Source organism: Colletotrichum tamarilloi (genome assembly GCF_030869305.1).
Source record: "Colletotrichum tamarilloi strain Tom-12 chromosome Unknown Scaffold_26.1, whole genome shotgun sequence".
NCBI classification, from domain to species: domain Eukaryota; kingdom Fungi; phylum Ascomycota; class Sordariomycetes; order Glomerellales; family Glomerellaceae; genus Colletotrichum; species Colletotrichum tamarilloi.
Window position 1 is genome coordinate 351,759 of NW_026849409.1, and position 14,902 is coordinate 366,660.

A 14,902-nucleotide genomic window follows, 5' to 3' on the forward strand; every position below is an offset into this window, starting at 1 on the left:
GACACTTGCACTGGCTCAAGGATACTCTTTTGTATGTATGCGTAACATGGTTCCTGCATATAGTTCACGTGTTACTCTGTTTCAAAGACGGCGTAAGAATCGAGTTTTCGTTTGCAAGTATACAGATAATTTAGATATGGTTGTCAAACCCCCTCCTGGAATAGCAACCGAGAAACAAAGACGCCGGATCACAGTTCCTGGATTTAGTGAATGAACTTGGTAAAAACAACTCCTTTTCGTATTTAACCCTTTGGCCATTGTATCTATCTGCATTCTGCAGCCCCTAGTCATCACGATAAAGTGCACCATGCAAATCCAGGCGCAGGACGAAGGACTCCAAAAACCTTGCCTCCTTCTTCCGCTTCCTCTGTTTGATAGGAACCTACTCCGACAAAACACTTGATCATACCTCGTAGTACCTGTTCGAGGTTAGCACAAGCTGTAGGTCCACCACAAACAAAATGCCTGACTCCCATCGTTACGGTATCGTCACCCACCACTACGAAAACATCAAAACACCTCCAAAAAGGAATCAAAAACATACAACACCAGGTATTCGCTGGTCGTCACCGACCCAACTACTAATCCGGCCCTCATTGGCTTATCTATGGGAGAGCGGACGGGATCCCGAGTTTTCCAATGGGTATGGTCGTATGTGACAGGAAGTGAGGCCGGAGTTGACTATATTTTCACGATACGACAGCAGCCACACATCACGAGTCTTGCCCAGACTCGGAAGACACGCTTTCTTGTAGGTGCTTTATCATTCTTACTGCTTATAGTTCAATGTCGTATTTTATTCTTCAAGAATTGGGTTGAGCATGTGGCTCATATCAAGGCACTCTGGCTTGTTAGTCCAGACAGATCACGGCCCACGCCACGTCTCTAGACCTACATGACCTTATTTGTACCAGTTCCAGAGCGAGGTAGTCTGAATCGACTGCTCCATCAATAGAGAGTGATCTGGGAAGGACGAGATGTCTTTGGAGAGTTGCCTCTTGTTCACGCTGCTTTCCCCATGACGCGTGAGAATGTCGAGAAGTATTGGATAACAGGATAATGGCCTGACAGATCACGAGCATAATTCAAAAGAGTTACAGAGAAACTAGCACGCCCCTAATACATCTATATGAGAGATCTCATTGAGAATATCAGATAAAGTAGAACGACGTAATTTGCTATGTACTAATCAGCTAGATTCCATCCATACTCATAGGGTCTTTTACGACATACACTGAGCACGTGGCTCTAAATCATGCTAACAATTGCAACGACCTCAACTAGATTGGAAGTAGTCAAGTATTCATTGTCTCCATTGTCTTGAGATCATCCTCATTACCAAGGCATGCTGCGGCACTTTGCATATAGACTAACCATGTCGATTGCTCCGGTTGCCGATATGTCGTTACCTACCCCTAACCGCCATGCCCAGTGAACGATGTCACCTCAATATCCGAGACGGCGAGACAGCAATCTGGTCGAATAGCTGTGAATTCCGTGCAAATCGCAAATGTCCGCAAATTGGTTCCAAGCAAGATCCAAACCCAACTCGGTGGCGGCTGTCCTACCAATTTCACGTGGCCCCCGAGGACAAAAGAGGCGCTCCTGTGTACGGTGTACCCCTAGCCTTGCCAAGTGGGTAACAAGATAGGTTGCCGGTCTACGTTATCTCCACTCTACTTTTGGAATTTCTGTGACTGCTACTGCCACTGCTACTATTCTCATGTCATGTTCTCTGTATATTCCGTAGAACATGCGCCTCAGAGAGCATATGGCGATGCCAATAAGAATGGCAGTGGTAATAAGAAGGCAGCCACGTGTGTGGACCGGCATCCTATTCCGCCTCCCACTTGCTTGCTTCCCCGATCTGTCCGCTGGTATGTGCTCAGATCTGGCAAGCCTCCATGGCTGGCTGGATACTTTAAATATCCTGGCACTGGGGTAATATCGTATGATGTTGAGAAAACCGGAATTCGGTCGTTGATTTCCTTGATAAGATGCGTCTTCCCGTTTCGATAAGGGGAAAGATCAGCAAGAGTCCATCCCCAACTTCCAAGACTCCAGCGTTGGGAGAGGAAACCCCACTTGCTCCGACATCAGGTTTCTTGTACCGTGTACTCCGTACTCCGCAATCCGTTCGTGGATGGGCAATCCCGAGTCCTGACAGGTCGGTAAAACTTGCAAAGTTGCATTCGACGGATGATTTTCCAGAACCGGGTTGATAGAGGCGGCTGGTCGCCTTTGAGGGTAGTATCTGCCAATCTGGATCGTTGATCGTCCCTGCATGGTGGCCCCCCAGACTCCCGAGCCCCCCAAATGATGCGTCAATGAAAGAGGCTTCACCATCGGAGGGCGGAGTGAAGGACGCTGGCTGCATGGACGTGGAGAACAGATGGCGAGCTTCAACCTAGGCGTTGCAAATGACTCTGTCGTGATTGTTGACGCTATGGCATCGCCGGACCTCACTGGCAACTCAGACAAAACCGAGTCAAGAGCGCCTGAGATGTCACGCCGGGTAGTATTGAATCGAGTCATTCCATCTAGCCAAGTTCAGGATTCCAAGATGTCAAGGTTAGAAAGACTACTCCCTACTACTTACTGGATCTAATGTGCCGTCTAAGCAATTTGCTCACATCTTTGACCGCAACGCAGCAAACTCACTTTTGTTAAGCGCCAACGAAAACAGACGCGCGAAACGCACAGGCAATGAGTCCAATTCTGTAGCACTCATAAAAAAAACAAAAAAAAAACGCCACGGACGCCGGCCGGCGCTCTGGATTTCGGGTCTCAACACGGCCCCCCCGTCCCGAGGCTCCCCGCCTGAGTAGCTTGCACCTCACCCCCCACAACGCTTGAACCCATATCCGTGCGCGCCGCGCCATCACCACCGGCCGGCACAGGGCAGCCCTATATGTGGCGGATCATTAAGACGAACCTCAGCTATCCGTACGAATGCCCCCTTCTCTCCTGCAATAGCCGAGATATACACTTTCGGTCAGGTAGTCAAGTCAAGCCAAGCCAAGCCGAAGCTGATTCGACGACGCCCAAACGAAGAGATAACGGCCCGCGGGTTCCTTGATGAACTCGTATCAGGTTTCGCATGCCATCCCATTTCCATATCCCGGGACCTTCATCTTCGTTCTGACATGATTACGCCTTTGTGCCAACGCGTCCCTTTCCAGACGTAAGTATTCGTACGCCTAACGATTAAGCCATCCCCAGTCACCGGTATTGTACGGATTAGGTACAGACAAACAAGCATTTGGGAGGCTACGCCCCTCTCTCAGCTCTTCCATGCCGATGCCTGCCCACCTGTTATACAAGTTCCGTTACCCCCTTGCCTCAAATTCAACAAACAAACAATACCGCAAATGTCATTGTCGCCCCCAAGCGTAAAAGAGAAGATGTCCGCAGGCGAGACGGGGAATTGCCATTTACTGCGTACAGAAGAAAGGGCAACCCCATTCATACCCAAGTACGCATTCGTACACTCGTAAACCTGGTAGCACCGCCAGGACCGGTCAGAATCCCAATCAGGAAATCAAGCCCGCAACCTAGTGAGTTCGTTGCCCACGCCCAAAATGGTCTCGAACACTGACGGTGAAATCCAAAACAAATGCCCACATTCCCCCCGGCCAGGAGGAGTGACGATTCGACGAATGGAGATCTCTCTGACATGTCAAGTCGAGAGTAGAGAGACATGAAGAAAAACAAAACGAAACGAAGCTACGGACAATGAATTAGACTTGCGTCAAAGTCAGGGCTGGCGGGCCATTTTTTTTTCTCTCGAGCTAGCTGTCATGCTGGTGGTTCATGCCCCCGTGCTACCTACCCCCATCCGGGACGGACTCACGGAATGGAAGCGAATACCTGCCATTGTTTCGGGTTGAATCAGAATTGGGACCTGTCCTGCGTAAAAAGTCACTTGCCCCGCCTAAGTATACCTATTAGGTACCTCACATAGCGCCAAACACTTGTATCCTGAATTACTGGCTACCTTCCCGCGTGTGCATCGTTCCTGGCAACGGTGCTCTTCGTTGCCTCATTGCCTTTTCCACGTTGAGAGCAGGCAAGCTAAATAACCAAAAAAAAAAATCAGCTACCCGTAGTTGAAGTCAGCGCGGATGAACATCGATTCAACAAAGAAGCCGGACGCTGAATCGGCTGGACCAATGCCAACGACGCGGTTGAGCGCCCCCGTGTGGCACATACTCATCCAGTCACCCGGTTTCGAGACGCACTGTCCCCAACCCGATCCGCGCGTACAGAAAAACACCAAACCAACAAAAAAAAAGACGTCAATCATCCCCAATCGTCCCATTATCCAACAACATGTTCGCCCAGACAGAACTTGAGAAAATCCGCACCTATACAGGCTTAGACTTGCCTCGGGTGTGCATCTTGACCTTGACCAGATCGGGATGGGATGCCAGGCACAAAACCCACCCCCAACGCAACCAACATTGTGGGATTAAAAAAAAAAAAAAGGGAGCGAAACTCTCATTACCGACGTCGACGCAACCTCGAGGTCCGGGCACCCGGCACGGGCAATGGCCCATGGCCACCCACGGCGGCGGGCGACGGACGGAAGGGCGGCGGCGGACGGGGCTCGCCCGGCAGCTAGGCCCCACCGAGATGCAAAAAGAGCGCGGGCCATGATTACCCATTACCACTGAGGGAAAAAAAAAGAAGACGGACGCCCGGGCACCTAAGGAAAAAAAAACGAAAAAAAAAAAACGAAAAGAAGCCAAGATTCTCCACTCCTCATCTCCATCGCGGAGGGGATGCTAATCTCCCGCCCCGAGCTTAATCCAGCTTTGCTATACCATCGTCATCCCTTCTCAGCGTTAGTGCAGCACACTCCCACTCAAGTGATGAAGTTTGGTCGCGCGCCATGTCGACCCAGTGCCTAGTGGCCCAGGTGCTTAGGTAGGTAATGCAACGTCCGAAGCTGGTGAGTGACTTTTCATCACACTTTCTCAATCTTCCTTCATCATTGTCCTGGCCTTTGGCCATTTCCGGCCGGCAAGGGGGGTCAAGCCACGAAATGGCGAGAGAGTGAGAGAAGAGAAGAGGGGTAATACCTAGGATAACTCGGTGCAGGGCGTCATCTAATTACCCTGGTTCCCGGCCCCCTACCCAAATCACCCCTCCGGGCTTCCCACACCCCCAACGCGCAATAATCAAACAAGCGAGATAAGGTATCAATCTCCAAGGGGTTGAAACACGTCTGTCCATCTCTGCAAAAATGCGTCTTGTCTTGTTTTTTGTCTTTTCTGCAGGGTATCATGATACATGTAAGATTGCCCAAAAGAAGCCAGCCCTAGATTTCAAGAAGCCAACAAGAGTGAAGATATTGCCAAAGTCCACCCTTCCATTTCGAGAAAAACTTGTCCAAATCGAGAAGTCGAAAAATGAAATAACTCCAACCTGAGTCTTAATGCTCTCACCAAACCCCCTTGATGAGTCTCACCTCGCAGGTGGATTTTGGCCGGCCGTTGATGATTTCACCACACCCGACAGCTATAGGTACACCCAAACAAAAAAATGCAGTGTTGACAGTACCATACACATCAAAACACCAGGTGTGGGAAGAAAGAGAAGCAGAAAAATTGAATCCATATAAAACCCGAGGCTCGTCGGCTATGGATGTACCCGCCCGCCTAAAAGAAGAAGAAAGAATCGAAAGAAATGAAAAAGTGCCGTGACCCGTGCATGCCTTTTGAAGAAGTGAAGAATGCGCGCCTCCGGTTCCAGATCTTCTGGAAAGGCGTCAAGCTGGGAGGAGAAATCCATGCCTCTCTCTCTCTCTCTCTGTGAAATCGAAGTCATCGACGGCAATCTGAAGCCGCCGTCGAATGCTGTGTCGGCTTTTCCCGCCCCCGGCGCTGTTTCCAGCCATGAGGGTTGGAAAGGCCGAAAAATAACGTGGCGGAATGAATCCAATAGAAGCGAAAAATTCGGAAGAAAATGTCGTACTCATGCATCTCGTTTCGCGAAATTTCGCCGTGATGGTATGGCTGAAACAAGTCGTAAAATTGGCCCGAGCCAAATTTCAATCAGTGCTGCCTGTCGCATGGCTGCTGATCCTGCGACCCCACGCGTCCGTCTCGTCCGTTCACCCCTCACAACGGCGATCGTCGTCGCTCCTCGCCCTGCCCTTGATAAGCTTCCGTTGGCGTCGGCCCGTACTGAGCTGCGTGCGATGGCTCTTCGGACAACAAGGATGATACCGAATGTCCACCAACACTCCTTGGTGCTTGCTGCTGTTGCTGTTGCTGAGCAGAAACCGAACTGGCGCTACCGTATTCCGGGGCCGTGCTGAAGCTTGCGACTTGAGGAGACATGCCTCGAGGCGTCCCGAAACTCTCACCTCGGCCACGACCCGTCGGCCGGTACGACGAAAGATCGCTACGCTGTCGTGTATGCCCGCGTCTTCGCCCCGGCGGGGGGTTCTCAAGCGCTGATCCACCGTGGAAAGGAGGCGACCGCAAGCGTTGATGTTGACTTGGCGGTGGAGGGGCTGGCTGCGGGCCTGTGGCCTTGCGCTTGTTCCTAGGAGACTCCCCTAACGGCCACACCAGCCAAGGTTAGCCTAAAGCGACTCTCTCTTTCGTTTGGTCTTGCTGGACGCACCGGAGGGTGTCGCAGGCTGAGTAGAGCCACCTCCGGCTTGGGATGTCGGCGGGTGCCAGTGATGAAAGTAGATGGACGGGCTCGGCTGGGCCTCTTGTTGAGACTGCGCAGACTGCGCTGCTGCGTGCTGGTGGCTCTGCAGTGCCGACGGGCCTGGTGGGCCAGAATGAGGGACGTTCGTGTTGAGGCTCGGAAGGTTACTAGATCCCAGTGGCCGGGACACCGAGCCAGTCGAGGACAAAGTCGTTGCCCTTCCCCGCTGGGGAGAGCCCGGGTAGGCGGGGAATCCGTGAGGTCCGGGGGCGGAGCTCGGCGTCGAAGGGACGCCCGCATATTGACCGTAGGGCTGGGACTGAGAATCGCGGCGATGCTCAGGAGAAAGAGGACCTTGGGACGGCAGCAGCTGGGGGTGCTGAGGCTGTCCCTGCTGAGCGAGAAATTGCTGTGCCCATTCCAGAGCCGCAGGAGGAACACCGCCTCCCATTCCGGCAAAGACGAGAGGAACGATGGGCGGGGGGATTCCGCCGCTCAACGAGGTTCGTAGCATGTCGGCCTCGATGCGCCGTTGCTCTAGGCGCAGAGTCTCTTGCCTCGTCTTCTCTTCCTCCTGTCTCCTGCGCTCCTCTTCTGTCTTTGCTGCCAGCCAGCTCCTCATGGAATCCTCGGCGCCTTGCCACTGCGGCGGCGGTCCGGGCAGCTGACCCATCAGGTGGCCATGGCTGGATTGAGCTTGGCCGATGGATTGGGGCGCCGGAGGTGGCGGAGGAGGAGCCGAGCTTGCGTGAGGCGGCTGGGGCGGCAAAGTCATGGCCGCCGGGGGAGGCAGGCCACGATGATGTGCCGACATAGGCTGGCCAGCTGGACTGTGACTACGGGGAATGGACGGCAGCAACTTGTGCGAAGGGTGGTCTTGGTAAGCCAAGGGAGGCGAGGGTCGGGATGTCGAGGGCGGAGTAGGTAGGTCATGGACGGACTTGTAGCCGTAGTGTGTTGGCTGCTTAACTGTGAGCATGGTCATGTATACTCATGTGCTCCAGGTGTTTTCAAAAGTTGTTGAAGTTGAAATCAGACAACATGGGTGGCTGATTTTGTTTCTGGGGTTGATGTGTGTTTTTTTGTTTTGTTTCCTCGGGTTGTTGTGTATGGAATCGTGTCGAGTCAAGAAAGTGAAGCTGAAGCTCAAGCTGCTGGTGAAGAAGAAGAAGGCAGCGAGCAGTCGGAGAAGAAATTGAGACAAAGGGGAGTTTGAAGGAAGGTCAAGAAGTGGAAAAGTGAGGAAAAAAGCTGCTGGCTGGCCAGTCAAGATGAAGATGGGTGGAAGGAAGACAGGTGAAGAAAGGTTGAAGAAAAAACCCGAGGCGAGAGGTGAGGTAAAAGGTAGGAAAGAACAAATGAAGGTATGGGGGGTGCAGGTGGTGGAAATAACCTTTTTTACAGGCGCGAAGCTGGAAGGGCGGCCAGCTCCAAGTTGGGAAAGAGACTTGGGTTGGACTGGGAAGGGAAAGGGACAGACACCACCTCACAGACACCACACGCCGTACTCCGTACCGAGGAGTACTATGTACATACACACCTACCTTCATCTGCCCTGGACACCTCTCTTTCCATTTCACGCCCGAGAGGGGGGTACGTATTTTTTTCTCAGACTCCCACCCACCAGCACCAGCACCAGCACAAGCGGCAACACCAGCAGCTTCTACCCGCAAGGTAGGCACATAGGTAGTAGTCTGAGGTACGGAGTACTTCACTTTCCTTTCCCAAAGGATGAGAGGGACCCGGAGACCCAGAGGTCCAGAGACCTAGACCCAGACCTGGACCCGAGCCCCAGGGCCTCGAGAGAGAGAATGAGAGGCAACTCCGTGCCCAGCTGGGACTAGTAAGGGACGGCAGCTTGCAAGGAACAGACCAGCTAGCAACGATGCCGTTGTACGGATAGGTGTGTACGAATACTTAGTGGATAGCGAGGGAAAAGCGAGCCCAGGTCAAGGAAAGCAGAGGTACTACATACCATGGCACGCGAGGGCTCTTCATCCATCGTCCTCGCCCTCGTCTCTCCCAGTCTCAGATACCTTACCTCACAATCCTGTACTGTCTCCATCCATATCGGGATTCGTAGTACAGACCAAGGGCGGGGCGTACGGTGATGAACCCAGCTCCACGAACGGGCCCAGCCTCATTTAGACATGAAGACGTATTTAGTGCCGACCACGTAAGGCAAGATTGGGAAGGGCTGAGAGTGCTGTTCTGGGTTGGCACAGCAAGCAAGGCTGATGGACGGACAACTCGCATTGTGGGATCGAAGTAAGGATACAGATACGGAGTATCCGTACGTACTCGAGGCGGGATCACAGTCTAGACTAAGCCAGAACTTGAAAGTGACACTGACCCCCAACGTCCCTTCCTTTTGACCTGTACTGTAGATCTCCGGAGCCTCGAAACCTCCACGGAAGGATATGGTATGAATCAAAGCGCCAGGTGCTGACGATGTGCCGATGCATTGCTGGAGTAGTAACGAGAGCCAGGGCGTAACTGTGGGTATTGTAATATGTGGTTTCTGGGAGGATGAGGATGGATCATGGTCATGGTCATGGTCATGGAGGGGGCAAGCAGGCAGGCATTGAACGGCTTCTGTTCTTTGGGAATCCGCGGGCCCACGAGCGGGAAGAGTGACGGGGGTGTGTCCTGTAAAAGTACAATGTGCAAGTGCCTGGATATGGAAATCTGCAATGTGTGTATGTGTGTGTATGTGTGCGTGTGTGTGTGTGGTGTAGGTTCCTCCTCTCAACAGAGTACACTACATATTAGTAGTGTAGTCCTGCGTGTGTGCGCGTGTCTGTCTCCCTCTTTCGTTATTTCACCATTTCCCTTTCCCAAGGAACCCCGGCCGGGGGTTGCAGGTGCGGATACTGATGCAGATGCAGATGCTGGATGGAGAAGCGGGAAAGGAGATGAACCACTCCAGCAAGGCCCAGCTAATTCGACGAGGCGTGCAGGAATCATAGTATGGATGCCCAGGTCCATCCAAGGCCGTAGAGTTCCTACGGATACTCAGGAGACACCCAGGAAGTCTCCAACTCTCCTGGCAAATTTGAATCGCAAGCACCACCCACAAAGTGATAAGTGCGGATAGTAGGGGAAAGCAAAGGACAGAGAGAGGCATACGAGTCTAGGAGATGGCCCGGCCGTTTACGGATAGTTCAGGATAAGGCTCGGTGCGGAATGGATGGTGGTCAAGGTGCGTTGCCCGTGGTGGAGAATGACAGTGAGCCTGGTTTATTTCATTTACAACCAGCGCGTATCAGAAGAGATGACACATGGAGGGGGATGAGCACAGGGGGGGTGCGCGTTGTTTGTGTCCAAGCCCAGCCCAGTCCAGTCCGCGGTCCCAGCCCACAGATCAAGTGGCGCGAGGGGGTGCTTGCACGCCCACGCCCACAGGGACTCCTCCCACTCCCAGAATCCCGGCAAGGGCCAAGGGGGGAGGGGGTGGTGATGGGGATATGAGGGGGGTGCGAACCCGGGAACTGTGGCGAAGGCGGCTAGTCAGCATTGGGCCAAGATGGGGAAATCCCACACTGGCGTAGAATCAGACTTCAAGATGAACTGACGGCAGAGGCGAACGAGGAATGAGGAATGAGGAACGAGGGATGTGGGATGTGGATGTGGGTGTGCTGTCTGTGGATGCTAGATGCTAGAAGGCCAGGATGCCGGATGATGGATGCTGCAGCAAAGACAGTTGGAAATCGGAAGTTGGGGGCGAGAAGTGATGTAAGAAAATCTACCGATCCCTCTCCCAGAACCAGAAAAGGCTGCATGGTGGTTTGGCTTGGAGTCACCATTGTCGAGGATCCCGACATCTTTCAATCGGCCAGCACCTATTCCCAGTCAACCTTGAGCTGGTGTTTTGTATCAGTACTTCCCGCGCCAGTATCGGCTTCGTGTTACTGTCAGCTACAAGTAGAAGTTTTAACCCAATCATTACCACAGCTCTATGGGCTGTACCGTGACCCAACACCTACGGCTTGTGTATCCAAAAGAAATAGATGGAGAAAAATCAACCGTAACCGCATACCTACAGTATCCGTACTAGGCTCTAATACGAGCTAAAGAGCAAGAGCGGGGGTTGGACTGCGGTATCGTCGAAGCAAGGCGAGAACAAGAGGAGACCAGTATCCGGTGGCAAGGCGCAAGCCACCCTCACTGACAGGATGCGCACGACACGCAAGACAATGCATGAGCAGCGCTGCGTATGGCCACAAAGGGGGGGGGGGGGGGGGGGGGAAGCCGGGGCGGGGGGGGGGGGGGGGGGAAAAGCGGGGGAAGGGGGTTTTTGGCACTTGGGCTTTGTTTTTTCGTCCTTTTTTGGGGGTTGCTTTGAGCGCCCCCCCCCGGGGGGGGGGGTAGGGGGGGGGGGGGGGGGGGGGGGGGGGGGGCTGGCAAGCCGGCTCGAGTGAGCGTAGGGCAGGACAAGCCGGGACATGAGATTTTCGGACCTTGGCCTTGATATTGTCGTCCATTTGCTGAGTGTTGACGCTGCCACCGCCGATGAGGCTGCTGCAATTCCCTCTTCTGGCTGCGCAATGTGTTTCTGGCTTGTATCGCACACAGTCATCTTTGTCCCCTGGTCCTTTGATAATTCTCCGCGCCCTCGTGCTTGGCATGCAGCTTTGTGACCTGATTATGTATAGAGACTCCGCCAGGAGCTGCCGTCGGTGGGTAAGCATTGTAGCTTCGCCTAGCTTCCCAAAGTGGGTAGGTGAATGAGGGGTGTCGTCGTCGGGAAACCGTGTACGCGTGCGAGTGCCGCCGTGTTCTGTTTGAATGCAGTTCAACATCCGTCGCCAACAGGGATAACCTGGTACGCATCTTGGAGGCAGCAGACAGATGCAGAAGTGTGTGAGCAGAGTTCGACCAGAGGCGCAGGGTCGATCCTGATGATGAGTTGACGACACCATCACCCATATGACAGAAGGAAAGAAAGAGGAGAAGCTGCCAAAGCGCGGGGAAGGTTGACAGAGAGATACAACGAGGTCGATATCAGGAAACTCGGGGACAATACCTACACATCCCCAAAGCTGGATATCAACCGTTTTTGGCCTGGGCCGTACCCTACTCGAGGCTTCAGCTAGACTCTGCACCTTGGTTTCTCACTTTTGTGTTCTCAAGCTCGATACTTACACTAACGAGATGGAGCGGGTTGTGGCCGCAGGTCAGCTGAGAAAGCGAGTTCGAGTGAGTTCGCTCACAAAGCTCTCAGTCCAGAGATGCTGATTGGACGCTTTCGCTGCAGACGCGAATGGGACGCGATGCGGTCTCGTGCTGAAGCAGACAAGAACAAGGATCCATCTCCTGGCCGTGCTGATGTTTTGTCCAGCCCCCTCCTGTCTCGTCTGGGGGTTTGCTGGTGCGTGTTCGAACATGAGAGCCCCCTCGTCGAGGAATCATAAAGCTTTTCGTGGTTTCGCTGATGATGTGTAGTATTGACTAAGCTTCTTTTTGTCTTCATTTAGCAGCAGCTCACAGACCTCATCTACTGATTATGGGACTAGGTGATACGTAAGGTAGGGATATACGCACCTTGACTGCTGAAAGTGAATTGAGCGATGGATGGGATGCCGAGCCCAGGATTTAGGTCTTGAGTTCAGCGCGGAGCTCCTACTTCCAACACTTGCCTTCCCGCGTCTGCCTCATGTCATCATCATCCTTGACCGTAGCAGCAAAGTTTCTGGCCCAAGAGAAACAATGAGGTTTTGTTACTGTAGCCTTCAGTAAACAGACTCGAGCCCTGCAGCAGCACCAGCGCAACAAGTTGGAGTGGGGTTGGCTGTCCGTAGTCAAAGGGGGATTCAAAAGAGGCCAGCCACAATTGATGGTTCAAGAATCAGCGGAGAGCTAGAGAAGAGGGTGTGAAGGTGCCATAAGGGGTGTGTGTGGATTTCTTTGGTTTGACGAGGTATTAAAAAACGGGCTGTCGTTGCTGGTGTGAGAGGAGGCCACCGAGGGCGAGGCCATGGGAACGAAAGAAGATGGGAGTGGGTGTTCGTAGGTAGTTGGCAGAAAGAAAACGGGACAAGGTGCCTTACTGCAGTAGACGCCTCAGTGAGGTACGTAATTGGCGAGGACGTACCGAGCTCTCAAGGGGCGGGCGGCGTGTGCGTCCGAAGGATTCTGGATGCTCGGGAGATACCTGGACACGTTACGTCGGTACGTACCTACGCCTGTGCGCCATCTCTCCCCTAGCTTACCTTCTTTACCTTTGCCTTACCTTGCTGCGAATGTTGGCAGGCAAGTACATTGGGACGAAACCGCGAAAAACTGCCTTGTAGATTTTGGATTGTAGAGTAGTGCCCAAGTCAAGAAGAGTTGTGTATCTCAAGATGCCTTCAGATGGAAAACGTTCTCTGCTATCTACGCCTACTTCTCATAGCTCCATTATCTTGAAGGTGATGAGTATTGCTTTTGAAATCAGCATTGAGCGAGATGTTAGTCTGACGTTGACATCCAACAACCTGTCAGCTGAATAGAATACCAGGCACTTTGTACCGTAAGCTTATGAGATCATCATGGAGATTATCCAATGTCAATGTTTGTTGGCATTCGAAGGCACGGCAATGTCCGCGCACGGTAGATCATTTAGTTCGGTTAGCCGTGTGACAATGGTAACCAGAGAAGGCGCAGTCCGCCACATAACTTCGGACTCAAGCTGTGTGTAGAGATAGAGTCCAGCGAGCAAGCCATCTGGTGTTGTTGAGTCCTCTCACTTAGGCAATCTGGCAGTGCAATCACTCCAGATACCAGCGGTGTGGCTGATGGACGGGAATATAGTCGAGACATAGGCGAGACCCGATGTAGAAATCGAGAAACCATGTCTTTCAGTGGGCGCTTCCGTAGCGCCTCTGGGTCGCGTGTTGCTTGAGAACCTATCGATGGATGTTGATTCAGAGAGCCAGGCTCTAACTCTACGGGACAAGGTGTCAAGGAGAGATCCCAACCCCGAAAGATTCTCTCCGTCATCCATGGGATAGCTTGGTGGTGGCGGGAAGCCTGCCTGGTCCAACGGCGTCTGGGCTAAGTGGCCGCAGCTATTCGATGCAAGTTCTTGTCTCGTCTGCCGCCCGCCGGCGCTCGTCTCATCCTCGGTAGTCTACGGCAGGCAAGGAAGCGTCTCCTCCACCATCTCTGCGCAGCATTGCCTCGATTCAGTCAGGCGCATCTTGCTACATGGCTCTGAGAGGCGGGACCGGGTGGTCAGGTCATGTCCGCCATCACATTGTCTACAGCCAAAGGAGGCAGAAGACGCATATATGTACGGATAGTCGTTGCTAATTAGTTTTTGACGCTGGTTCGGCTCCGACAGGGGACTGGCTGGAAAAGGAATGGTGGTCGAATGCATCGAGAACCGAGAGGAGGTTGCATGCGTTCTGAGCGCGGTCCACAATGGCAACTGTGCGCAGATGAAGCCGAAGTTATCAAGCTGTATTGCGCAACGGCCAACGTATGGTGATCGGGGGAAGTCCGGCTAGGCAGCGAGATGATATCTCACGCCTGATCAAATATGTGCTGCGGTAGTGCTACATTGACGGCCGAGAAAGATCAACAGCATGATTCTCCCCGTCCTCGAAACTGTATTAGGTGAGGAGGAATTTGACTTCTGGCACTGCCGCTCAAACGCGCGAGCACTCGTCCCCGGAAACGACACTTAGGCTTGAGCGATGTAATCTTTTCATCGAGAAACTCTTGGAAGGCTACTGCTACCTGTCAGGCTTCTCGTCCTGTCAGTCGCAAGTGGATTTGTCGACTAGGATCCCCCAAGAGGTCACGCCGACAGGCCCATCCCGGATTTCCAGGCTAATTTGGCATGCTGCTTCAACTCAACACATCGAGTTTATACTCCAGAGGCGAAAGAGTTGCAGTCTTGTGATTGGATGCTTCTTCTAGCCAACAGCGGCGTAGTTGCCAGAATAGGATGTGAACTCTCTTCTGGGGTATCTCGTTACGCAACATGGACGAAGGTGGTGGCGGCCAAGTTTCGGAGCACGCGGTGCTCTGTGACTCTGTACGCCATGGCTGATGCTTAGTTGTGCGGAACAGCTCGTTCGACTGTGGCTGGCTACCATTGCCGTAAAAATAGCATTTCACGTTGCACTGTGAATGAATGGCCGCGTTCTCGCCATGTGCGTTACGCCGTTGTGCTGGACTCGAGTTGATGACCAGATACTGACTTTTGAGTAGCGATGTGCAGCGGCTGAAAGCAGACAAGAAACAC

General features: G+C 53.0%; 5 protein-coding genes across 5 annotated transcripts; 3 read left to right on the forward strand and 2 right to left on the reverse strand.

Moving 5' to 3' along the window:
• Nucleotides 1-6,125: 6,125 nt before the first annotated feature.
• Nucleotides 6,126-7,654, reverse strand: CTAM01_07964 (uncharacterized protein; the record flags this gene model as incomplete). The annotated part of the gene is made up of 2 exons (XM_060523985.1): nt 6,126-6,568; nt 6,637-7,654. The coding sequence occupies 2 exons, from the start codon at nt 7,652-7,654 to the stop codon at nt 6,126-6,128; spliced, it is 1,461 nt and encodes a 486-aa protein (XP_060381440.1).
• A 1,836-nt stretch (nt 7,655-9,490) lies between these two features.
• CTAM01_07965 (uncharacterized protein) lies at nt 9,491-9,796 on the reverse strand (the record flags this gene model as incomplete). The annotated part of the gene is made up of 1 exon (XM_060523986.1): nt 9,491-9,796. One exon carries the CDS (start codon nt 9,794-9,796, stop codon nt 9,491-9,493), a length of 306 nt encoding a protein of 101 aa, XP_060381441.1.
• A 494-nt stretch (nt 9,797-10,290) lies between these two features.
• On the forward strand, nt 10,291-10,743 carry CTAM01_07966 (uncharacterized protein; the record flags this gene model as incomplete). The annotated part of the gene is made up of 1 exon (XM_060523987.1): nt 10,291-10,743. One exon carries the CDS (start codon nt 10,291-10,293, stop codon nt 10,741-10,743), a length of 453 nt encoding a protein of 150 aa, XP_060381442.1.
• A 438-nt stretch (nt 10,744-11,181) lies between these two features.
• Nucleotides 11,182-11,400, forward strand: CTAM01_07967 (uncharacterized protein; the record flags this gene model as incomplete). The annotated part of the gene is made up of 1 exon (XM_060523988.1): nt 11,182-11,400. The coding sequence occupies one exon, from the start codon at nt 11,182-11,184 to the stop codon at nt 11,398-11,400; it is 219 nt and encodes a 72-aa protein (XP_060381443.1).
• Nucleotides 11,401-12,646: 1,246 nt separating this feature from the next.
• On the forward strand, nt 12,647-12,962 carry CTAM01_07968 (uncharacterized protein; the record flags this gene model as incomplete). The annotated part of the gene is made up of 2 exons (XM_060523989.1): nt 12,647-12,654; nt 12,725-12,962. 2 exons carry the CDS (start codon nt 12,647-12,649, stop codon nt 12,960-12,962), a joined length of 246 nt encoding a protein of 81 aa, XP_060381444.1.
• Between the last annotated feature and the right edge of the window lie 1,940 nt (nt 12,963-14,902).